This window comes from Salvelinus alpinus, chromosome 35 (genome assembly GCF_045679555.1).
Source record: "Salvelinus alpinus chromosome 35, SLU_Salpinus.1, whole genome shotgun sequence".
Taxonomy (NCBI): domain Eukaryota; kingdom Metazoa; phylum Chordata; class Actinopteri; order Salmoniformes; family Salmonidae; genus Salvelinus; species Salvelinus alpinus.
The window spans coordinates 11,893,805-11,918,542 of record NC_092120.1 but is presented as its reverse complement, the minus strand read 5'-3'; the positions used below and the strand labels follow the sequence as shown (position 1 = coordinate 11,918,542).

The 24,738-nt window shown below is 45.9% G+C and overlaps 1 protein-coding gene across 12 annotated transcripts in view; it reads right to left on the bottom strand.

Annotated features, from left to right (window-relative positions):
• Positions 1 to 5,019: 5,019 nt before the first annotated feature.
• The window catches only part of LOC139564491 (chondroitin sulfate proteoglycan 5-like), a 34,596-nt gene continuing 14,877 nt past the window's right edge, over positions 5,020 to 24,738 (bottom strand). The window contains exons 3-7 of one of the 12 annotated variants that reach the window (XM_071384054.1): positions 14,103 to 14,291; positions 10,640 to 10,796; positions 8,507 to 8,563; positions 7,067 to 7,168; positions 5,707 to 5,869 (exon numbers count right to left, since the gene is read on the bottom strand). In XM_071384054.1, coding sequence (XP_071240155.1) covers positions 7,082 to 7,168; positions 8,507 to 8,563; positions 10,640 to 10,796; positions 14,103 to 14,291 — 490 coding nt within the window. In that variant the 3' untranslated portion in view covers positions 5,707 to 5,869; positions 7,067 to 7,081. Of the gene's footprint in view, positions 5,870 to 7,066; positions 7,169 to 8,506; positions 8,564 to 10,639; positions 10,797 to 14,102; positions 14,292 to 24,738 lie in introns of all 12 variants that reach the window. The other 11 variants (XM_071384057.1, XM_071384047.1, XM_071384048.1 and 8 more) reach the window with 11 other exon arrangements.

Here is a 24,738-nt window from a genome sequence, read left to right as displayed (position 1 = left end):
GCCACTCAAGGACATTCAGAGACTTGTCCCAAAACCACTCCTGCGTTGTCTTGGCTGTATGCTTAGGGTCGTTGTCCTGTTGGAAGGTAAACCATCGCCCTCAGTCTGAGGTCCTGAGCACTCTGGAGCAGGTTTTCATCAAGAAGCTCTCTGTACTTTGCTCTGTTCATCTTTCCCTCGCTCCTGACTATTCTCACAGTCCCTGACACTGAAAAACTTCCCCACAGCATGATGCTGCCACCACCATGCTTCACCGTAGGGATGGTGCCAGGTTTCCTCCACACATGACGCTTGGCATTCAGGCCAAATAGTTCAATCTTGGTTTCATCAGACTAGAGAATCTTGTTTCTCATGGTCTGAGAGTCCTTTAGGTGACTTTTGGCAAACTCCAAGCGAGTTGTCATGTGCCTTTTACTGAGGAGTGGCTTCCGTCTGGCCACTCTACCATAAAGGCCTGATTGGTGGAGTGCTGCAGAGATGGTTGTACTTCTGGAAAGTTCTCCCATCTCCACAGAGGAACTCTGGAGCTCTGTCAGAGTGACCATCGGGTTCTTGGTCACCTCCCTGACCAAGGTCCTTCTCGCCCGATTGCTCAGATTGGCCGGGCGGCCAGCTCTAGGAAGAGTCTTGGTGGTTCCAAACGTCTTCCATTTAAGAATGATGGAGGCCACAGTGTTCTTGGGGACCTTTAATGCTGCAGACATTTTTTGGTCCCCTTCCCCAGATCTGTGCCTCTACACAATCCTGTCTCGGAGCTCTATGGACAATTCCTTTGACCTCATGGCTTGGTTTTTGGATGATCAATGGATCAGGATGCACCTGAGTCTCATAGCAAAGGGTCTGAATATGTATGTAAATAAGGTATTTCTGTTTTTTTATTTGTAAGAAATTTGCAAACATTTCTAAAAACCTGTTTTCGCTTCGTCATTATGGGGTATTGTGTGCAGATTGATGAGGGAAAAAAACTTTTATCTGTTTTTGAATAAGGCTGCAACATAGCAAAATGTGGAAAAAGTAAAGGGGTCTGAATACTTTCTGAATGCACTGTATGTGTTCAGTATATCCAATGGTAGCTGCTCGAGCGACTGTTTGTTTTAAAATCTAGTATCCTCAATGTGTCTGAGACTTTACACTTGAGTTGTGTCACATTCATTTGCCAGTATTCAAGTTTGTAGTGCATTTACAGCCACTGTTATGTAACTAACTACAGTATACACCAGATGATGTGAGGTAGTTTGAAATCACGGCGACCAGTAACCTTAATGGTCTGAAATATCTTACTCTCCCAGATCAGTGTAATAGATGAAGGAGAAGAGAAAAGAAGAGAAAGCCATTTTTGACTATTGAAATACAGACCAAGATTTTTGATTAATATTTCAGCTGCACAGTTATGGAAGAATCCACCTTTTATGTTTTGCAACTCGCCAAAAACCCACTGACGATGGATAAAAAGTTCAGTATGACTCTGTCCATATGAATATATTTCATTGTTTGTCAGTACAGTCTTTCAGTATCCAGTTCCAGTACATTGCAACACTCTGTTTCAGTATGTATACTGTACGTCAGTATACTCGTGTACAGTGATAGATAGAGGTGTGGCGATGTTTGACCCAGAGCTTAGGGAGTGCACACCTTGGGTGTCCGTGGTCGTGCCCTATAACCCTTGGCGTCTATGGTCGGTAAGGACTGTGTACTAAGGGAGCTGTACATAGGACAGGGGTGTGAAGGGTGTACATGTCATCCTCCCACCTCAGTACCTTCCCCCTGGGCCTGGCCCCTATCCGGTTGACAACAGGTGCTTTGGACAGGGCTTTGGGTACCTTGTAGAGGTACACGTCATAGTGGATCAGGGGACTGCAGGGGGGCCTTGGCTTGGCATTTATGGGACGGTAGAGCTCCATCTCGATGGCCACCTCGCCCTGTAAGAACACACACACACACACACACACACACACACACACACACACACACACACACACACACACACACACACACACACACACACACACACACACACACACACACACACACACACACACACACACACACACACACACACACACACACACACACACACACACACACACACCACCTCATAGACACACATCTGTGTGGTTACTTCTAACTAAAACGGTTTCCTACAGAATTGAAACACCAACATAAAGTGCCTTAATAGGGCGTTGAGCCACCACAAACCAGAACAGATTCAATGCACCTTGGTATAGATTCCACAAATGTCTGGAACTCTATTGGAGGGATGCGACAGCATTCTTCCACAAGAAATTCCATAAGTTGGTGTTTTATTGATGGTGGTGGAAAACGCAGTCTCAGACGCCGCTCCAGAATCTCCCATATTGGGTTATAAACATAACGCTAAGCATGATGGGATGTGGATTTCTTAATTAACTCAGGAACGACACCTGTGTGGAAGCACCTGCTTTCAATTTACTTTGCATCCCCCATTTACTCAAGTGTTTCTTGTATTTTGCCAGTTACCTGTACCATCCAGCTCTTTACATATAACCTTTCCTTCTACCCACAACCTCCATTGCAGCCATACATTGATCTACACAGGATAACACATCAGAGAAAGGCCAAACTCTGTGGTGTGAATAAATGTATCTTTTTTCCCACTCTCCTTTCGTTGGGGAAAGTGAGAGTAGGATTTGACCTCAGTGTGGTAACGTATGGGCACCTTTCCATCAGAAAGGCTTCTCTGATGATCGTCTGCATTCCAGACATCCTCATTAATAAACCAGAGTAATGCCAAAATGGTTCAATCAGACATAACTCACCCACCCACACCCTGCCTTTTAGTTTTAACACTTGCTTCCCAGCTGCTCTATGAGCTTTTCTGCAAGTCTGTGTGTTTGTGTATACTTTGACTCTGTGCAATTTTGTGTGCTTCGTGTGTGTATGTGTGCGCTCGTGACTGTGCGTGCGGGCATGTATGTTTGTCTGTGTGTATATGTGTTTGCGTTGGCCAATCCTGAGGCTCCCTGTGGAATTCACACACCATCGTTCCACCACATCCTCAGCCAATGGCAGTGTGCGGATGAATCCAACATCCCAGCAGGCTTAGGGAGGCAGAGAAAAATCTTGACACGTCCTCTTTGTGCCCTCTCTTCCCCCCTTCCCCCTCTCTCCCTACCTGAAGTGTGCCCTTCCTCTCTCCTCTCCAGATAAATGATTTGGTAAAGGTGAGCAGGAGTGCATTCATCGTCAGAACGTTGTAAAAATGCTATAAGAACACAAAGTGGTGTTAATGTCAGCTAGAGAGAGAGAGAGGGAGTATTGTAAGGGGGTTATGTGGAATCAGTGTATTTAACGTCAACAATTCATGTTTTCCTAGATAAACATTAAATCTGAATAATGCATTCTTGATTTTATATATCTATTATACATCATCTTCTGAGTCTCAGTACAACGCGACACAGTCTGGCTGTTCTAATCGTGTGTGTAGTCGTGTGTGTAGTCGTGTGTGTGTGTGTGTGTGTGTGTGTGTGTGTGTGTGTGTGTGTGTGTGTGTGTGTGTGTGTGTGTGTGTGTGTGTGTGTGTGTGTGTGTGTGTGTGTGTGTGTGTGTGTGTGTGTGTGTGTGTGAGAGAGAGAGAGAGAGAGAGAAAGAGAGAAAGAAAGGAATGGTGAGGTCATTGAGTTGGTCCTCTCAAGCTTGGACCAAAGCGACAGAATTGGTTTCCATGGCAACGGTGCCCCCTCTGTCTGAGGCTGCATTTGTAAAGACCCTCCAGCAACAGGGAGGAGAGGAGCGATAGGAGAGAGGAGAGAGAGATAGAGGAGAGAGAGGACTGGGGGAACGATGTGAAACATTTTCTGGAGAGAGAGGGGAATAAGCCAGACAGAGAGGGGGAGAGGTTGATGCCAGAAAAAGAGATATAAAAATAACAAAAGAGAACAAAAGGGAAAGAGGGAGGGGGGTGGAGGGCTGTATAAAAATATATTTAGAAAGGGCGAGCGGGTTTTAGAGGAATAGAGATAGACATCTATCTCAGTGCCCAGCTCTCTCAACCACACCATCACCTCTTGTCCTGTGGTGTGATGGACACTGTGCTCTCTCTTCCCAGAGACAAGCCTGAACACACATACACGCACGCATGCATACACACACACCCACACACACATGCACACAGAAACACACACAAACAGTCAAACCCAGAGTGGCCCCCAGGGAAGGGAGGCTTTCTGGTTGACTCCTCAAGTGTCATTGGTGTTGATTTGGAGATAAAGCAGAAATGAAAGAGATGAGGGTAGAAACATAACAGATTCATTGGAGAGTTCTTCGGTCTGCTAAAATGCCAAATAACAATCCCTAATGTAACGGACGTCAAGCTGTTACTTAACAAGTACCACTTTCTCCTGATTGTCTCTGGTCCACCAAGGCTCGAACCCAGGCACAATTGAGGAGCAAGTTGCTGAGCTATAGCTCATGCAGGTTGATTGATTTTATATTCTCTGTCCATCCCAAGGACACACAAACGTTTCAGCTTTACACCCTCTTCAGTATGTGTGTGTTTGTGTTTGTGCAAAGCGTTAACATTTTGTCTGAGAAAGGTGCAAAGCCAATAGGTCTTCTCATTTGAACCATGGGTGCTATGTGTTCTCTTACATTACAGAGACTGAGGGAGAGATAGAGAGAATGTGTTAAGTGCTGTTGTAGCTGCTTGCCTGCTGTTCATTCCCATAGCCAAACTTTTCCTCTGTAGTGGTTTGAATAGTTCTCTGTCCCTATTGATGGGAAAGGGGTCCTCCATCCCCAATCCACCCAACCAAAGGTCCCGCAGACTGAGAAGGTGTGTGTGTGTGTCTGTGTGTGTGTGTGTGTGTGTGTGTGTGTGTGTGTGTGTGTGTGTGTGTGTGTGTGTGTGTGTGTGTGTGTGTGTGTGTGTGTGTGTGTGTGTGTGTGTGTGCAATCTAAGGAGCTACCAAGATGTAATAAGCCATGCAAGTGTTTGAGAGGGAAAGGCACAGTATTGTTCAGGAAAACACAGGGACAAAGGTGTCATGTTAAAAAGGTTTATTTCAACAACTCAGATTTTGTTCTGTTTTGAAGTCTGTATTCCCAAAAAAGTACAAAATAAAACAAGTACATCAAAGGATTAGAAATCACATCAATGAAAACGAAGACACAATGTGTTGTTTCTTTTATATCAATCCAAGCATTTTTTTCATATATTTATACATACTCACTTAATTAGTCAGACAAACATTGAAACCTCTCAGTAACTTTTATATTTTTTACAATGTTTAACTTCTTTTTTTAAACTCCATATGATTTTTTTCTTTTTACAAAATACACCAATGCAGGCAGGGGAATATGAGTGTATATGTGAGTGTGTGTATGTACATATATGTGTGTGTTTGTGTGTTCTGGTGTGTCGGTTTGTGTGTTCTAGTGTGTATATGTGCGTGCGGGCAGGGGGTAAGGGGGAGCAGAGTGACAGCAACGAAGGGGCAGGGCAGCGAGGCAGGGGGGCGTGATTGGGCGTAAGGGGTCGCTATAGGCGGTGGCAGGTCAGGGGGAGTTTCAGCTGGGGTGGTGTGTTTTTTTTCTTCAGCGGCGTGGGCCGCTTGGTGGCAGTGTTGCCGTGTTATAGACGGTGGTTGGCTGGTGGTAGCAGTTGTAGGCGTGGTGGCTGGGATAGAGAGCAGGACTGGAGCTCTCATCCCGACCCAGGCTTCTACATCATGTTGTTCTGCAGTGAGTTTACCTCCGAGGAGTTCTCCTCGCCCAGTACCTTGTGGTTCTCGTGTTTGGGGGTCAGGGAGTTGTGGATGTTCAGGGAGTCGTCCTCCTTGGGCACCGGGGCCTTCACGGGGTCCTCCAGCTTGTTCTGGGCATTAGGATCATCCTGCCAGGGACGGACGGACAGATGGACGGAGGGAGGAGAAAACACTGTTAGGCCCACCCAGTCAGACCGCCCAAAACTGTTATAAACCAAACCCTCCCTCTAGTCTACCATGTGGTCTTTTGTTGCATCCTGTTATTGGGACTGTCACAGCATTGGCCAATAGATGACCTTCAACCAATCAATTTATAGCCCCTTATAGACAGACCACTGATATTGCATATTGTCATTCCCTTAAAGAGATGACAATATCTGAAATACCATCCTAACATCTCAAGATATTAGAGCCTCTAACTCCACCTCTTACCACCCCTCTCCCCTCCATCCCTCTCTGTAATCCCATTTAATATATTGTTTGGATATAAATATCCCAAAATCCCATATTATCCTCACACTACCTGACTATCCGTCAACGGAAGAGAGCTGTGAGTCAGCTAACCGTAAAAAAGACCCATTGTACAGTGGCCGTGGCTACCCAATTGTTTCAACATCATGCTTGCTTTGCACATTTCTTTTGGTTGAAGGGACATAGAGGTGATTGGAGAGCTGTATGAGCGACTCCCTCCCACCCGTCATAACCCACCAACAAGCACCCCATCCAGGCCAACCGGGAAGCGCATGCACATCCACATGCAAGACCCCCAGAGAATCCAGAATCCCTCCCCCATCACTCATCCAGCCCCCTTCACCTCGCTACTGTCCCAATTAAAACACAATGAGCCGTGTCCTCATTGGCATTAAACACATTGTCTGTGGAACCACCTTCATACATACCTACAGTACAGCTGGAGCTGGAAAAACAATGCATTAGGAGACAACTCTGTTTCACTTCAATTCATCCTTTTGGCTGCATTTAATTATGGTCAAGAACAAGAATGGATTGGCATTCATTTGAACCTGATTTTCCTAGCCTGTTATCCTTATTAATATTGCATAGCTTCATCGACCCTGCTGTGTTGAGGTAGAAGTGTCTGTCTGTGCTCAGGCTGACTGACAGACACACACATGCATACACACATACAAACACACACGCATATACACACATGTGCACGCACACACACACACACACACACACGCAAGCACACACGCACGCACGCACGCACGCACACACACTGCAGACCCTGAGGGCTGTGCCATTACGAAACAGAGCTGAATGCTTGTTATTCAATGGCACACAAAAGGGATGGCGAGAGCATTTACCCATTGGCTGATGGCCTAGATAGTAACTTCGGGCAGGACGTGGGGATACGTCACTTCCATGGTTACAGGATAGGGGCCATCTTTCCTTCCGTCAGCGTGAAACTGGAAAATGTGTTTGTTTGTTTGCTGTTGTTTTTCATTGTATTAGGGAACGAGGGTGAGAGGGACTTTGCGGGGAGTTTTTGGAACAGAGATATACGGGGTGTTGAGATGAAGATGAAACATGGACAGATCTTTGTATCCTTCCTGCTTTGTGTGTGTGTGTGTGTGTGTGTGTGTGTGTGTGTGTGTGTGTGTGTGTGTGTGTGTGTGTGTGTGTGTGTGTGTGTGTGTGTGTGTGTGTGTGTGTGTGTGTGTGTGTGTGTGTGTGTGTGTGTGTGCGTTGTGGAGGAAGGACACGAAGAGGGTGGGACAGGACTGAGTCAAAAGATTTGTTACAGATAGATAGAGAACCTCAATGCTCTTCACTGGCACGGCACAGTACAGTATGGCTCAGCACAGCACAGCAAAGCACAGCCTACGGGGCAGGACTGGACAATAGGGACACCGGTACTGTACATCCCGGGACTTTAATCCACAGCACAGAACTGGCATGTCAACATTACAAGGACATGTCAGTATTATGAAAACATGTCAGTATTATGAAAACATGTCACTAAGTATCAGTACAATCCTATCATCATCACTTCATCAATTCCATTTGAATTCAATCAATACAGAGCACATTAACATATACATGTATTAATGACTCTAAATATAGACTTTTACTTATCATCTTTATCATTTTGTCAATTGACTGAGTTAGAATGGAATTGACACAAGCCATAGTTAAATATATACAGTACTGTAAACCAGCATGGTCCATAAAAAGGACAGGTATTAATGTTGATAGGAGATTAAGGGTAAACGGATACAATCCACTGTACTCGGTCCATGTAATGCTGAAAATAAAGAAACGTTTCTCCCTCCAACAATATTTTACTTTCTAGTTGTATTATCTGTGTTTCTGCATATATGATAGTGTTTTTATGCATGTTGGAGTGTGTACAGCTTCTGACCGTGTGTTTATCTGAAGAGAGTTTCTGCTACAATGTTTATCCCTGTGCCATTTAACCTAGATAAAAGACTGTACATTTCATATTTTAAAATCTGTTTATTTCGTAGTTGTTATTTTAAGAGCCCACAATATGTGGTATGGATCATGTCTAAAATCAGCATTTACTCGAATCCGGAAATTATCCATTAAGAGGTAATGGCTAACTTAACTTATAAACTGACTTTAGATCAGCACTTAGAAGTAACAGCACTAGGTTCTGACTAACCAAGTTTGGGGCCGTGGATTGGTCCGTTGAGTTGCGAGAGGGTGACTGAGAGGGTCACAGTACAATGAGAGCCGTTTAAGGGAGAGGGGGGCGGGCCATCTGAGGGGGTTTATCTTACCTCACTGTCGGGCTCCTCTTTGGTCTTACACTCCCAGGTGTATCTGCTCATGGTCTTCTGAAGGGGGGAAGAGGGTTATATATATATATGAGAGAGAGAGAGAGAGAGAGAGAGAGAGAGAGAGAGAGAGAGAGAGAGAGAGAGAGAGAGAGAGAGAGAGAGAGAGAGAGAGAGAGAGAGAGAGAGAGAGAGAGAGAGAGAGAGAGAGAGAGAGAGAGAGAGAGAGAGAGAGAGAGAGAGAGAGAGAGAGAGAGAGAGAGAGAGAGAGAGAGAGAGAGAGAGAGAGAGAGAGAGAGAGAGAGAGAGAGAGAGAGAGAGAGAGAGAGAGAGAGAGAGAGAGAGAGAGAGAGAGAGAGAGAGAGAGAGAGAGAGAGAGAGAGAGAGAGAGAGAGAGAGAGAGAGAGAGAGAGAGAGAGAGAGAGAGAGAGAGAGAGAGAGAGAGAGAGAGAGAGAGAGAGAGAGAGAGAGAGAGAGAGAGACTTGCCCATATAAGGACACTGAAGGATTTGGCTCAGTAACTATGGTGCTTTGTGGCCTTGACATTACCATAGTAAATGTTGGATGAAACTTTTCTGAGGATACCGTGTTGACATAGAAACACAGGGGATTTTAGTTCATGAACTAGATGGAGGGATTTGAGGTATTGGTTATTCACAATATTAGTTTATGTTTTCTGAGCTTTTTTAGTGATAGTGTATGTCTCCATGGTGTTGGCAGATGAATCTACAATGTATTTTAATGGACCTTTTTTTCAGATTCTCTATAGTGGTGCTCTATATTGACTCCTATGGATAGAGAGATGTACTAATACATTGACTTAGAGCTAAGCTGCAAACCCAGGTTGAGACTCAAAGAGCAGAGCTATCCTGTTTCAGTGATTAGAAGATGTCTGGAAGATGGGGGTGTCGTATGGTGTTTTATTTGGTTGTGGATGGTATCGGGTTGTGGTTACGGTTAGTAGTGTTCTGTATCATGGTATGAACCACTGCAATATGATGCCCCCCAAGTTGTCACTATATTATATTTACAGAAACATTATCGCAATTACCCGGAAGGAAGAATAACACTGCATCTACAAACAAACAAAAAAACGAGCAAAAGAAAGCTAAGTGAAGCAATTTGCTTGTGGTTATACCAAGTATGACGACCAGAACTATTTGATGAGTTGTGAGAATGTGGCACCACATCTTATGTCGTAGCGCTACTTCTACTCATGCTGCTACGACCGTGTTAGCGCTATGTTACCACATGCTTCCGTTAGTTGTGCATCTAGGTCTATACTCTCCCCCGCCACCTACAGGCAGCAGGGGGACGTTGCATCTCAAATGCTTATCCTGACTTAATAGCTCCGCCCACCTTGCACACATCTCGCACACCATCCGCTATCAACCTGATAATAACCCCATAAACTAAATACATTTCATGCCCCCAGATTCACCGCTCCACCCAAAGCCCTGTTATCGACCAATCAAGAGACCTTCTTCACTTTTCCAACCTATCCAGCCCAAGTCAGGATAAACGAGTGAAACAGACGGACAGAGATACAGAGGCAGAGCGACGGACAGGCTGCTGCAGCGGCTGACATGGCCACCAGGGGGGGCCACCATGTGAGCGATAGAGCAGGCATGCAGTGACATACCGATCGAAGGGAGAGCAGATCAGGGATAGATGGGGTGGAGGGGGTTACAGTGAGGGCTATAGGAGTTCTCTCTTGGTCAAGTCTTAGCCTAGGCAGATAGGCAGAACTGACCACACCACCGGGTCAGGCAGCTGTATAGGCAAGATCAACTTATTTCCTTGCTCCATCTTTCACATCTGCAGTGTGTGTACATGCATGTGTGTGTTTGTGTCACCTTCAAGTGGGATCAATAGCTAACAAAAAAACTCAACCAATAACTGACAACGAAGCAATACACAGTAGAGACTTTACAGCAACGTTGTTGCCATGGTAACAGTGTTGCCTCAGTAACCGGGTGCAGTACTACGCCTGCCTATCTGGCTGTAGACTTGTCCCATAGCGAAAGAGAACGCCCCCACTGTAACACCCGCCTTGTACCCCGGAGAGGTGACACTCAAGCCCATGCGGAGGAGGGAAGGAAGAAAAGGGTGAGAGAGAGACGAGAACCACGTTACCTGACAGATAATGTTATCATAGTAAGCCAAAGCACGGGCATGAGGGACGTTAGGAGGGGTGTCGCACAGTTTCCTTACATTTGGGTGGGAGCCCTCAGCGATGGTGGACAGGGAGAAATTATCATTGTGCTGCTCCGATGGAGGCCGGTACTTACTGCTGGGAAGAGGAGGAGGACAGGGAGGGGACCAGAGACGAGAGGAAGGGAGGACAGGGAGGGGACCAGAGACGAGAGGGAGGGAGGACAGGGAGGGGACCAGAGACGAGAGGAAGGGAGGACAGGGAGGGGACCAGAGATGAGAGGAAGGGAGGACAGGGAGGGGACCAGAGACGAGAGGAAGGGAGGACAGGGAGGGGACCAGAGACGAGAAGAAGGGAGGACAGGGAGGGGACCAGAGACGAGAGGAAGGGAGGACAGGGAGGGGACCAGAGACGAGAGGGAGGGAGGACAGGGAGGGGATCAGAGACGAGAGGAAGGGAGGACAGGGAGGGGACCAGAGACGAGAGGAAGGGAGGACAGGGAGGGGACCAGAGATGAGAGGGAGGGAGGACAGGGAGGGGACCAGAGACGAGAGGGAGGGAGGACAGGGAGGGGACCAGAGATGAGAGGGAGGGAGGACAGGGAGGGGACCAGAGACGAGAGGAAGGGAGGACAGGGAGGGGACCAGAGATGAGAGGGAGGGAGGACAGGGAGGGGACCAGAGACGAGAGGAAGGGAGGACAGGGAGGGGACCAGAGACGAGAGGGAGGGAGGACAGGGAGGGGATCAGAGACGAGAGGAAGGGAGGACAGGGAGGGGACCAGAGACGAGAGGAAGGGAGGACAGGGAGGGGACCAGAGATGAGAGGGAGGGAGGACAGGGAGGGGACCAGAGACGAGAGGGAGGGAGGACAGGGAGGGGACCAGAGATGAGAGGGAGGGAGGACAGGGAGGGGACCAGAGACGAGAGGGAGGGAGGAGGGAGAACAGGGAGGGGACCAGAGACGAGAGGGAGGGAGGAGGGAGAACAGGGAGGGGACCAGAGACGAGAGGAAGGGAGGAGGGAGAACAGGTAAAAGAGGATTAAACGAGGAGGAAAGTAGGAGGGGTCACATTGCGGAGGAAAAGGAGAGTGTCGATGGGGAAATTGAAAAAGAGGATGCAGCGAGAGGTGGAAAGAAGAGAAAAAAGAGAGATGAACGGAGAATAGGGAGGGAAAAATCAGGATTCAAGGACAAGGGGAAAGTATGTGAAAACAGGGGGTAAAGGAGGTGGGGAGAGGAGGAAGGAGGGAGAGAAAAAGCAAGAGAGAGCAGTGTTAGTTACAGTATAGTGCAAGTGTAAGACTTCAGTTTGCAGATGACAGAGAGACAGATACCCTCTGTGATGCAACAAATCAGCTGTGAATCAAAACTAGACTACAGCTATGGCCACTTTGACACCCACTCCTGGGTTGCATTCAATAGGGCACACTGTATAGCAAAATGTTTTGCAACTGAAAACAAAAATGAGAGGTACTTTCCAAACAGGCAACAATGACTCACCATTGAAGCACTGTGATTCACTTTGTGTACCCAATTAAAAACTTGGAGAAACATGATATCCAAAACAGACTTCCCAAACAGTCATTTGTCATTTTGTGTTATTCTAGAAACCTCTGCTGGCTGGAAAGAGTTTCTCAGTTTCTCTGTCTCTTCTCGATCTCCTTCTCTCCCTCTCCTCATCATATCCACAGTTAAACAGCCTCTGAACTACTCTGAACCTACTACTGTCTGATTGAGATGCAGCGCCAATATCTATATTTAATGAGTTCATATGACAGGCCAATCAAAGCTCAAGTAATGATGAGGGAGAGTGTGCTAGAGAGATGGAGTAGAGAAATAAATAAATAGAGAGACAGAAAGAAGTTGACAATGTTGATTATTATTATTTTAATTATGTTAATATTGAAATCTCCAAAGTAAGCTTTGGCAATATATACATTGTTATATCATGTCAATAAAGCAAATTTAATTGAATTGAAAGGAAGATACTACAGGGCTGAGAGAGAGAGAGAGAGAGAGAGAGATATTTCTAAGCCGTGGCACAGGAGAAAAGGGACTAAAGCCAGGATGTGTCAGTTTTAATCTGGCTCTTCAGCCAGAACCCACACACTCTCCTCTCTGCAAAGATAACGTTACCAGCATCTCTCTCTCTTTCCCTCCCTCAATCCCTACTATTTTTCCTTCCCTTTCTCCCCCTTCCTCCCATTCATGACCTCTCTCTTTCCCCACCTTCCCCAGCACCTCTCTCCCTCCATCTCTCTCTCGCTCCATCTTTCTCCCTGCCTCTCTCTCTGACAGGGAAGCAGACCCCATCTTGACTGTGGCACATACACTGTGCAGCCCACTGCAATTATCTGCAGCAGATGGAGGGAGAGAGAGGTGGGTGTCTCATGGATACATGAGCCTCATCAGCAGTGCCCTATACACGCACACGCACACGCACACGCACACGCACACACACACACATACACCCCCCCCCTCAGGTCGCACAGCTGTATGTAGGTCAACTTCACCTCCCCTGCCTTGTCTCCCCCTCCCCTCCCCTCTCATACACTCCTGATCAGACTGCCCTACTTTCAGCTGGAGCCAGAGCAGCAATGACATCACTATTTTCAGCTAGCACCGCGCGCTAGCCATCAGCACGCTATCCACCGCAATGACTGCTCCACTTTTCTTCATCATCATCATAATGCTAACATCATCATCCTCAGCTAAGAAATGTGCATTGCTGATGGAAGCATCCACACTCATCCACCCTCCTACATGACTTCACTGTTGCTAGGCAAAACGACCAGCGAAGGCACAGCCGCATCTCATACTGCACTTGTTCTAGCTATCCTCATCCTGTTCTCTTTCAATGCAAACTCAATCCCTCCCTTTTTTTCTCTCTCTGCTTTATCTTTTCTCGCTTTCTGCGTTTCCTCTCTCATCTATCTTGTCATCGTGTTTTCCGCCCCCTCCTCCTCCTCCGCATTCCTTCATTGTCTCCTTCGCTCATTTAATATCCTCCCCCCTTTATCTGATCCATCCAATTCTCCCCCTCTGTCTGTTCTGTCTATCGCCTCTTCTTGTTTGTGACCCATCCCCCATCCTCCTCTTTCCAGTCCAGGCTCCCTCCCTCTCTCAGCCTCTTCTCTCGAATACTAAATATGATCATTTTCAAAAGTGCTAGAAATGCTAAGCTTTGTTGATAGTGAGTGTGATTTTCTTTATTTCACATACATATGCTGTGAGAATACAAGAGCTGAAATACCTGTCTATCTGCTGCCTGGTTTTTCTAGTCCATAAGCTCACCTGCGTTTGCGCAGCCAGGTTCCATGGGTTCTATGATCTATGGTTGCACTGCCTGGTTTTTCCTGGTTTTCTTACACCTTTGCGCTAACTGGTTTCATCTGGTCCATAAACTCCCCTGTATTTGTCCAGGTCCACGCCGTAAGCTTACCTGCGTTTGCGCAACTTGCTGTTCTCGGTCTTGAGCACGTGGAGCTTCTTGGCGAAGCAGACGATGATCATGAAAAGCAGCAGCACCATGAGGGCCGACGCCCCGATGGTCAGACACAGCACCTGGAACTCTGTCACCACCGACTCACAGCGGGAACCCTTGTGCCAGATGTAGTCCTGGACATTACACCTGCATGGAGGAGGAGGGATGGAGAGGAGAGAAAAACAAAAAGTAGAAGAAAGAGGAAGAACAGGAAGACGAAGACGAAGAGGGGAAGTAGTAGTAGTGGAAACAATGAGGCATGTGTAATGGAATACGGAGAGAAAAGAGAAGAGCAGCCAGGGAAAGATAGATGGGTGACAGATGAAATGGCCAGATAAGGTAAGAGTGGAGAGAGGCCATGAGAGGAGGGTAAAGGGAAATAAATCAAGGATGGAGAGAAAAGAAGGCGGGTGAGAAATGGAAGAGGGTTTATTTACCAAATGTAACACTTCAACAAAATTGTCTGTGTGTATCTCTGTCTGTGTGTGTCTGTGTCTGTGTGTGTCTGTGTGTGTCTCTGTCTGTGTGTGTCTCTGTCTGTGTGTATCTCTGTCTGTGTGTGTCTCTGTCTGTGTGTGTGTGCAGGCTCTAAATGATTTAGATTAGGGTGAGGGCAGTACCACTGTGTCATTCATAGTTCAAGCTTGAATGGTTGGCACACATTTACATTTACATACATTTGCTCTGTTTAAGAAAATCAAGAATTTCTGTTTATAATTATCCCAAGTGCTTCATTATGTGAGTCTGAAAGCTTTCAGGGCTGGATTCAATCCGGATTCAATATCATGAATGTATCGTGGACAATCTCAGATTTTACATTTTTTAATTTGACCTTTATTTAACCAGGTAGGCCAGTTGAGAACAAGTTCTCATTTACAACTGCGACCTGGCCAAGATAAAGCAAAGCAATGCGACAAAAGCAACAAGACAGAGGTACACATAAACGAACGTACAATCATAGAACACAATATAAAAATCTATGCGGGAACATTGTCTTTCAATTTAAATCGAGCTATATCGCAGATCTTCCACAATACAGATTAAATCCAGCCCTGAGTGTGGGGTCTAAAAAATGCTCTTCAACATCCCACATATGCAGCAGTGTATATCATTTATGGAAGTGAAATTTCAACTCCTAGTCTAAAACAGACTCTCAGATGCCTTAAGTGTTACCAGCAGGCCTTCAACATGGCTCTATTTGAAGGGATAATGTGATCATTCTGTCAGAAAAGAAAATAGAAAAAAAACAAAGAGCCAGAGGCTGTTTTCCATACACACACACACACACACACACACACACACACACACACACACACACATACACACACACACACACACACACACACACACACACACACACACACACACACACACACACACACACACACACACACACACACACACACACACACACACACACACACACACACACACACACACACACACACACACACACACTTCCCGCCATCTGAGCCCTAGACTCTTTTTTCTCCAGTTTGCCAGTGTACGGTTTCCGCCTGGGGACAAAAATGACAGAGGCAGATGGCTTTGTCTGCTGACTATCTGGCATCTAAATATCTCAGTTCTTAACAAGACTGGAACCTTACTAACCAAATGTGCTGCTTCACATGCTTGTAACCACTACGAGAATGAGTTGTATGGCATGTTGCATAAGAAGACATAGACTCTATAAACTGGGTCGATCACACTTGTTAACAAGGGGAAATGGTAATGACGAGTCTCTCACTGCTTATAACTTGAATGAAACAATAGTAACCAGATACTATGTATATTCCTGCTGGTACTGTATCTAGAACCTAAAAGGGTTCTTTGGTTGTTCCCACAGGAGAACCCTTTGAAGAACCCTTTTTGGTTCCAGGTAGAACCCTTTAGGTTCCAGGTTGAACGTCTGGATGTGGATTTTAGGGGGAAATCACCACTTACGGACGGACACACATTCACTTGGAAGAATTTGAAATACGAAATGCAACAGAAATGCACCTCTCCCTTCCCCTGTTCCCCAAACACAGGCCAAGTGACCTACAGACTCACACAGATGAATGTAAATGTGTAGAATGAATGGAGGTGTGAGTATGGCCTTTCAGATTCACAGTTTCAATTCAGCCCAGTAAGCGGGTGATGGGGGGCTCGATTCCTTTCAGCACCACTTCCTGCATCCTTCTTCCTTTCTGTCTGAGCCGAACGTGCCAACCGAGGGGCGTTGGCTCCATGCCAGGGTACCAGGGTACCCTCCGTGCCAGGGTACTGTATGTTGGTACAAAGAGGTAGTTTATATAGGAAAGAGAGAGAGAGAGAGAGAGAGTACATTTAAGGAGAGGGTAAGGAGGATGGTTGGTTGCCATGGCGATCCAGTTGAGTCACACAAGAAGCAGATGCAGCACTGATATGTAATTCCACCACACACACACACACACACACACACACACACACACACACACACACACACACACACACACACACACACACACACACACACACACACACACACACACACACACACACACACACACACACACACACACACACACACACACACACACACACACACACACACACACACAGAGCTCTCATGAGACTCTCTCTCGCTTTAGTAATCACTCTTTATTTCTTTATTTCTCATTCTCAATGTCCTCCTACTCCCTCCTCTATCACTCTGCTCCTTGAGTTTCTCCATCTCTCCAATTTATCACTGATTCTTCTCCTCCTCCCACTATCCTTATGTCTCTATCTACCCATCCGCTCTCCTGCTCTTTGCCAGCTGCCTCCAGCAGAGTGTAATCTTGTTTCCATTTAGCTGACTGACTTCGGTTTTGACATCATTTAAATGGTGTCCTAAAACAGCAGTGTCCTAAAAACCCTACAATTTGACTTGAAGATTTTGGTTGCAAGTTTTCTCAAGTGTTAAAATCAAACCGAAACAATCCAACTGAAATAAACCCAGTAGAAACATTCACCATTGCTCTTTTTTTGTTTTACCTTAAAAGGCTTGGCTCTTGCTATGCTTGGTTCTCTCTCTCTCTGAGCTCCTCGTTTAAACACTCACGACTCCCACAGCTTTACCCTAACCAGTTACCCAGTGTAACCACAGAGCCTTCCCTCCCTACCCCATCTTTAACTCAATTAAGGTTTACCACAACCTCCAATCGCCACCAAATACAGCCCTCTAACCCAGCGACACAATGGAATTACCCGTGCCTGAGCCACATTACAAAGAGCTCACAAATCCCCTCAATATTAATTTGATTAGGCTTGTAAAGGCTGCTCGACTGCCAAACTCCCCCGGGATAGATACCCTAACCTGGCCAAGAGGAGGGGGGCACAGAGTGGGTTGGAAGGTAGAGGGGGGCACAGATGGGACGCCCCCCTACTGGGAGGCCCCCCCACAGTGTTGTGGGGTGAGGTTGACGGAGGATAAGGGTAGATGGGGGATAGGAAGGAAAGGGGGTTGGGGGCAGGTTAGTGGGGGGTACTGTACAAAGGGAAGGAGAACGAGGGATAATGAAAGGGTAATGGAGGGTAAATGGAGGGGAGGATCAGCAACATTAATCAGAGCCCAGCATGACTGTCACCACATTGAGCAGTGTTTCCCCTAGTTTAACAACTAGAGCCCCATCTTAGGCGGCCCCCGAATCGATACTAAAATAATAAATTGAAACTCATTTAATTGACAAATGAAGATGTGGGAAGTCATTAGGTGGGTGGCACCATGACCGGGAAAATGTTATCGATAGAGGAAACATATCAGTCAAACTATCACCCATATGCCTCCTCTGGCAATACAAAACCCATTACCCTGCTGGGTAACGCTTTACTTGACACCTAGCGTCATAACATAACCATGTCATAACAGCTGACATAACTTGTTATAGCCTGTCATAATATGGTCATAACACTGTCATGACAAATATATTTAGACCTGTTGTGACATATATTGCGTTATTTTATGGCTGGTTATGACACCTACATAAGAGTGTCAAACCTCACTCCATTACACCATAACCGACTTGTCAACAGTATTTTTATGTTTTATAATATTTTCAGAAATTGGCCATATTAAATTATCATTGTAATTGCGCACACATTGATGTCAGACATGCACCTACACCAATGCTCTGTCGCTGATGACTGGGATGAATGCAGGAGCAGATTTCAGGAGCAGGACAAGACACCCTCTTTTTAACTGATGACTGACATAAGGGCATGTACGTGATAGGCCTATCTGGCAACATGATTCTGATGGTTATAATGCTTAGACCAAGTAAAGTGACGCAGGATGGTCATTAAGCTTCATGACAGTGTCAAAAAGTGTATTTCTTTAGTCCAAGTAAAGTGACACAGTATAGTCATTAAGCTTCATGACAGTGTCAAAAAGTGTATTTCTTTAGTCCAAGTAAAGTGACACAGTATAGTCATTAAGCTTCATGACAGTGTCAAAAAGTGCATTTCTTTAGTCCAAGTAAAGTGACGCAGGATGGTCATAATTTCTCTTGACGGTGTCATAAAGTGTATTTTCTACAAGTTCTTTAAGATACAATGAAAAAAACATGACTGTAAAGAAATCATTACTACAACAACAACAATAGATTTAAGAAACCAACTTTCAAACAAAAGGAAACTTCTTCGCAGGAAAAAAATACATTTGAATAAATGTGGGTTTTGACACTCTTTAGCAGGTGTCATAATATACATTACATTACCAAAAGTATGTGGACACCTGCTCGTCGAACATCTCATTCCTAAATCATGGGCATTAATATGGAGTTGATCCCCCTTTGCTGCTATAACAGCCTCCACTCTTCTGGGAAGGCTTTCCACTAGATGTTGGAACAGTGGGGACTTCCATTCAGCTACAAAAGCATTAGTGAAGTCGGGCACTGATGTTGGGCGATTAGACCTGGCTTGCAGTCGGTGTTACAATTCATCCCAAAGGTGTTCGATGGGGTCAAGGCTCTGTGCAGGCCATTCAAGTTCTTCCACATCAATCTTGACAAACCAATTGCTATTTAAAAATATATATATGTTACCCCCATTTTCGATCTTGTCTCATCGCTGCAACTCCCCAACGGACTCGGGAGAGGCAAAGTTCGAGTCATGTGTCCTCCGAAACATGACTCGCCAAAACGTACTTCTTAACACCTGCCGGTTAACCTGTAAGCCAGCTGCACCAATGTGTCAGAGGAAACACAGTTCAAATGACGACCAAAATCTGCCTGCAGGCACCCAGCCCACCACAAGGAGTCACTAGAGCACGATGTGCCAAGAAAGCCCCCCCGCCAAACCCTTCCCTAACCCGGGCAATTGTGCACCACCCTATGGGACTCCCAGTCACAGCCGGTTGTGACACAACCTGGGATTGAACCTGGGTCTGCAGTGACACCTCAAGCACTCTGGTCAGTGCCTAAGACCGCTGCGCCACTCGGGAGGCCTCGACTAACCATTTCTGTATGGACGTTGCTTTGTGAACTGGGGCATTGTCAAGTTGAAACAGGAAAGGGCCTTCCCCAAACTGTTGCCACAAATTTGGAAGCACAGAAAAGTCTAGAATGTCACTGTATGCTGTCGTGTTAAGATTTCCCTTCACTGGAACTAAGGGGTCTAGGCCGAATCATGAAAAACAGCCCCAGACCATTATTCTTCCTCCACCAAACTCTATAGTTGGCACTATGCATTGGGGCAGGTAGCATTCTCCTGGCATCCACCAAACCCAGATTAATCCGTTGGACTGCCAGATGGTGAAGCGTGATTCATCACTCCAGAGAACGCGTTTCCACTGCTCCAGAGTCCAATAGCGGCGAGCTTTACACCACTCCAGCCGACGCTTGGCATTGCGCATGGTGATCTTATGCTTGTGTGCGGCTGCTCGGCATTGAAACCCATTTCATGAAGCTCCCAACGGACAGTTCTTGCGCTGACATTGCTTCCAGAAGCAGTTTGGAACTTGGTAGTGAGTGTTGCAACCGAGGACAGACAATTTTTACGCGCTACGCGCTTCAGCACTCGACTGTCCCGTTCTGTGAGCTTGTGTGGCCTACCACTTCGCGTCTGAGCCGTTGTTGCTCCTAGACGTTTTCACTTCACAATGACAGTACTTACAATTGACCGGGGCAGCTCTAGCAGGGCAGAAATTTGACAAACTGTCTTGTTGGAAAGGTGGCATCCTACGACGGTGCCACGTTGAAAGTCACTGAGCTCTTCATTAAGGCCATTCTACTGCAAATGTTTGTCTATGGAGATTGCATGGCCGTGTGCTCGATTTTATACACCTGTCAGCAACGGGTGTGGCTGAAATAGCCGAATCCACTAATTTGAAGGGGTGTCCACATACTTTTGTATATAAAGTGAATGTCACAGCAGGTGTAAATATATGGATCATGACAGTGTTATGACCTTATTATTACAGGTTATGACCGTGTCATAACAGGTTTGGACGCTAGATGTCAAGTAAAGTGTTACCAAATACTGTCCTCCCCATAGTGTGATAACAATGCCATGAACCCTAATTTGAAATAACTGTAGTACATCTGCCCCATGTTCCATTTAACTGCTGTGTGTGTGTGTGTGTGTGTGTGTGTGTGTGTGTGTGTGTGTGTGTGTGTGTGTGTGTGTGTGTGTGTGTGTGTGTGTGTGTGTGTGTGTGTGTGTGTGTGTGTGTGTGTGTGTGTGTGTGTGTGTGTGTGTGTGTGTGTGTGTGTGTAACACAAATCAACAAACCAGACTCTACTGCCACGGAATGGCTCATCAGATACATTGGACTACCTTACTGTGTCCGTGTTTGTGTGGGTCTGTGTGTTTGCACGTGTGTGTGTGTGTTCCCTGATCTGAGCCCTCTCACTAGATCTTCATCTCCTGTGTCTGACCTCTTGACCTCTTGAATGACCCTGTGCTCTCTTACTTCTGCTTATTGGTGGAGGGGGTCTTAATATAGCCATAATCCTAGAGGAGAGGGAGTGTGTGTGCGTGTGTGTGTGTGTGCGTGCATGCGTGCGTATGTGTGTGTGTGTGTGTGTGTGTGTGTGTGTGTGTGTGTAACACAAATCAACAAACCAGACTCTACTGCCACGGAATGGCTCATCAGATACATTGGACTACCTTACTGTGTCCGTGTTTGTGTGGGTCTGTGTGTTTGCACGTGTGTGTGTGTGTTCCCTGATCTGAGCCCTCTCACTAGATCTTCATCTCCTGTGTCTGACCTCTTGACCTCTTGAATGACCCTGTGCTCTCTTACTTCTGCTTATTGGTGGAGGGGGTCTTAATATAGCCATAATCCTAGAGGAGAGGGAGTGTGTGTGCGTGTGTGTGTGTGTGCGTGCATGCGTGCGTATGTGTGTGTGTGTGTGTGTGTGTGTGTGTGTGTGTGTGTGTGTGTGTGTGTATGTGCATGCGCATGCATGTTTATTTGTGTGTATGCTTGTCATAATGCGACCCAAAATGTTAAATCGCCATGACTACATAGGACTCCTAGTGGTAATACCTCTTTTTAATTAAATCAAGCTGCAGGACACACACACACACATACACACTAAAACACAAACACAGCTATGACTGTATACACACACACACACACACACACACACACACACATGCTCACAGTTAATTCAACCTGGCTCGTCCTGATCTGTTTCCATACTGGCAGGCAGGACGAGCTCTGACTCATTTTCTCTCTCAGTCCCTCCTACTCTCTTTTTCTCTCTTTCTCTGCCATGTCTATCTCCATCCATCTCTCTCTCTTTCCCTCCTACACTCCATTTTACAGAGTGTTGTCCTCAGTCCTCCAGCTTTGGGGGTAACTATAAAAAATGTTAGCGCTCTCAGGCCATGTCAGTTAGGACAGTAGAGAGAGGTAAACTATTGACAACGTTAGGTAGATCAAACATTCAAATTAGAACCACTTCATATCCCAACCAACGCACACATGTGCACACACGTGTAGAATGCAAACGCTTACAGTACACACACACACAGCAGGACATGGCTTTGTCGGTAAACCCCAGAGAGAGATGTGGAGGGCAGACACAACCAACTACTTGTTGGAGTGTGTTATAACAGAGGGCAGAGCCCTTTGCATTCATCCCACTGTGATTCAATTGGGCTGGTGTATGAATCAGCCTCAGTTCACCATTACACACAGACACACACAGACACTTGTGCCAGAGCTCCACTGACCCATATTGCCTCTTAGCCCAACCTCAGACAGAACTTGGACTGTCCCTCAGTGTAACACAGATCTTCACTGACTCAGTCCAACAGTCTCGTGGGACAGTGTCATCTAATATGGACTTCTCACAGACATCAAAATCAATGTACTTAGTGCATTGTTTACTGTTTGTTTATGGTTTACTATGATCTCTTTAAGCCTACCAAAGACCTTGTCTTCTAAAAGTGCAGTGATAACCATTTACATTTGAGTAATTTATCAGATGCTCTTATGCAGAGTGACTTACAGAAGCAATTAGGGTTAAGTGCCTTGCTCAAGGGCACATTAAAAGACTTCAACTAATCGGCTCAGGGATTTCGAACCAGCGATCTTTCGTTTACTGGCCCAACGCTCTTAACCACTAGACTACCTGCCGCCACATTGCTGTAATATCCTAGTTAAGTTTTATGGGAGTGATTTGCGATATTGCTCTTGGCTTTCCAACTCTATGGACTGTTACTCCAATGATTGTAAATGAGGATTATATGGACCGTGGCTCCAATGATTATAAACCAGTATAAAGGATAAGACCAATCTCTGCAAAGATCGGGCATCTGCCATCTCAATCACACACCTCATCTCTGGCCATTAGGCCTGCTGGGAGATTACCTACTGCTGACCTGCCACAGGAAACTGTCAGAGTCAAGAGGTCAGCGTCAAGATCACTGAACAGTTGAACTGTGTAGCTGCACACTGATGAGAAACTGTGTGTCTGCAGGGGGAGGAGAACAGTGGGTCATTATGTCATGATTAGGGCCTTGAGTTGGGAGAGGTTCTATTGGGCTCATGGTAAAAGCAAAGCGTGTGTGTGTTTTTTTGTGTGTGTGTGTGTGTGTGTGTGTGTGTGTGTGTGTGTGTGTGTGTGTGTGTGTGTGTGTGTGTGTGTGTGTGTGTGTGTGTGTGTGTGTGTGTGTGTGTGTGTGTGTGTGTGTGTGTGTGTGTGTGTGTGTGTGTGTGTGTGTGTGTGTGTGCGTCCGTGTGTATGCGTACCTGCATGTGTGTGTGTGTGTGTCTCAACTTGAGTGTATGTGCACACATACATTTGTGTGAGCTCTCCTGTCGTGTGAACATAATTCCGTTGGCATGGTGACCCTGTCTGTTCGAAACATCTGTGCCAGCTCTCATTGCCATCATCATCTCCATCAGCGCTAGTCAGGAGGCGATGGTCATCCAGGGACTAACTACCGCGCATACATTTGCATGCTAATCCACAAAGATGTTTGCTAATTTCTGATCTCTCCCTGCTGATTGGTTCGTTCGGTGAGTTACAGGATTAAGGGAAATAAATATATTGGCATAGATCTGCATAATGACCGGCAGAAGGGTTTTATAACAATGGGTTGGATGAGTTTGGGGAGGAGGGGGTTTTGTTGAAGGAAGGGTCTTAGACAGAGGTACTGCTGTGCCCCTCAACAGTTTAGACATTTAGGGATTTAGTGCCTCATTCCATTTAAACTCAAGCTAATACCCGAAATTGAATCAGACATGGGATTTGAAACCCTTTCTGAAACACAATCTACATAATGGGAAGGTTTCATTTCAAATGCCATTGTTGGGTTCTGATTTCTTGACTTATGAAATCATGAAATATATTTATTCCTTTCACTGAGGGAGAGAGGGTCATTTATAATGTTTACATCATGTCAATATGTTATTGTTAGCCATCAGGGATCCTATGGGAGGAGGAAAGACACCGTCTGGTACGAGACAACATGACAGCCGTGAGTTGGGGAGGAGTGAGCACTTTGGGGCAGAGGTCAGGTCAGATGAAGTGAGGAAGAACAGGTATCACTAAGGTTCTGTCTAGCAACAGAGGTGCATTGGCTGTTCAGATGTGTAGGAGACTCAGCATAGGAGAAAGGATTAAATATCAGTGCTTGTGTGAATATGTCTTTTGTCTGTACAGCTGTTTGACCCTTTGGGATGAATAAACTTGGTTTTATCTTTCATAGTGTCCGTCGAGTTCTTACTCTGATAATTAGAACCTAACACCATGTTACCTGATGTAATGGATGAATCAATGCCGCTCGTTTGATGGCTGAGGCAGAATACCACAAGATTTCTCTGTCTAACATCTTATTCCAACCAACCAGCCCCTCCTCCCCCATCCACCCCAGTAACCGTATTAATCCTCAACCTAACATGATGACATGTCATGGTTTTTCCTACTCATGTAACCTGGCTTACACGTTCTCCTCGTGGTGACCTCCATAAAGATCTGTTGGCCTGGTATCAATGCACCAGGATTGGGAACCTTGTAAAACACACAAAATCACACAACCACCCTTTCACCAAACTTAATCAGTGTTTAATCTAGAAAAACATGTTGCACATTGCAATACATGTTCATATAAAGTAATTGCCTTTTACAATGAAATG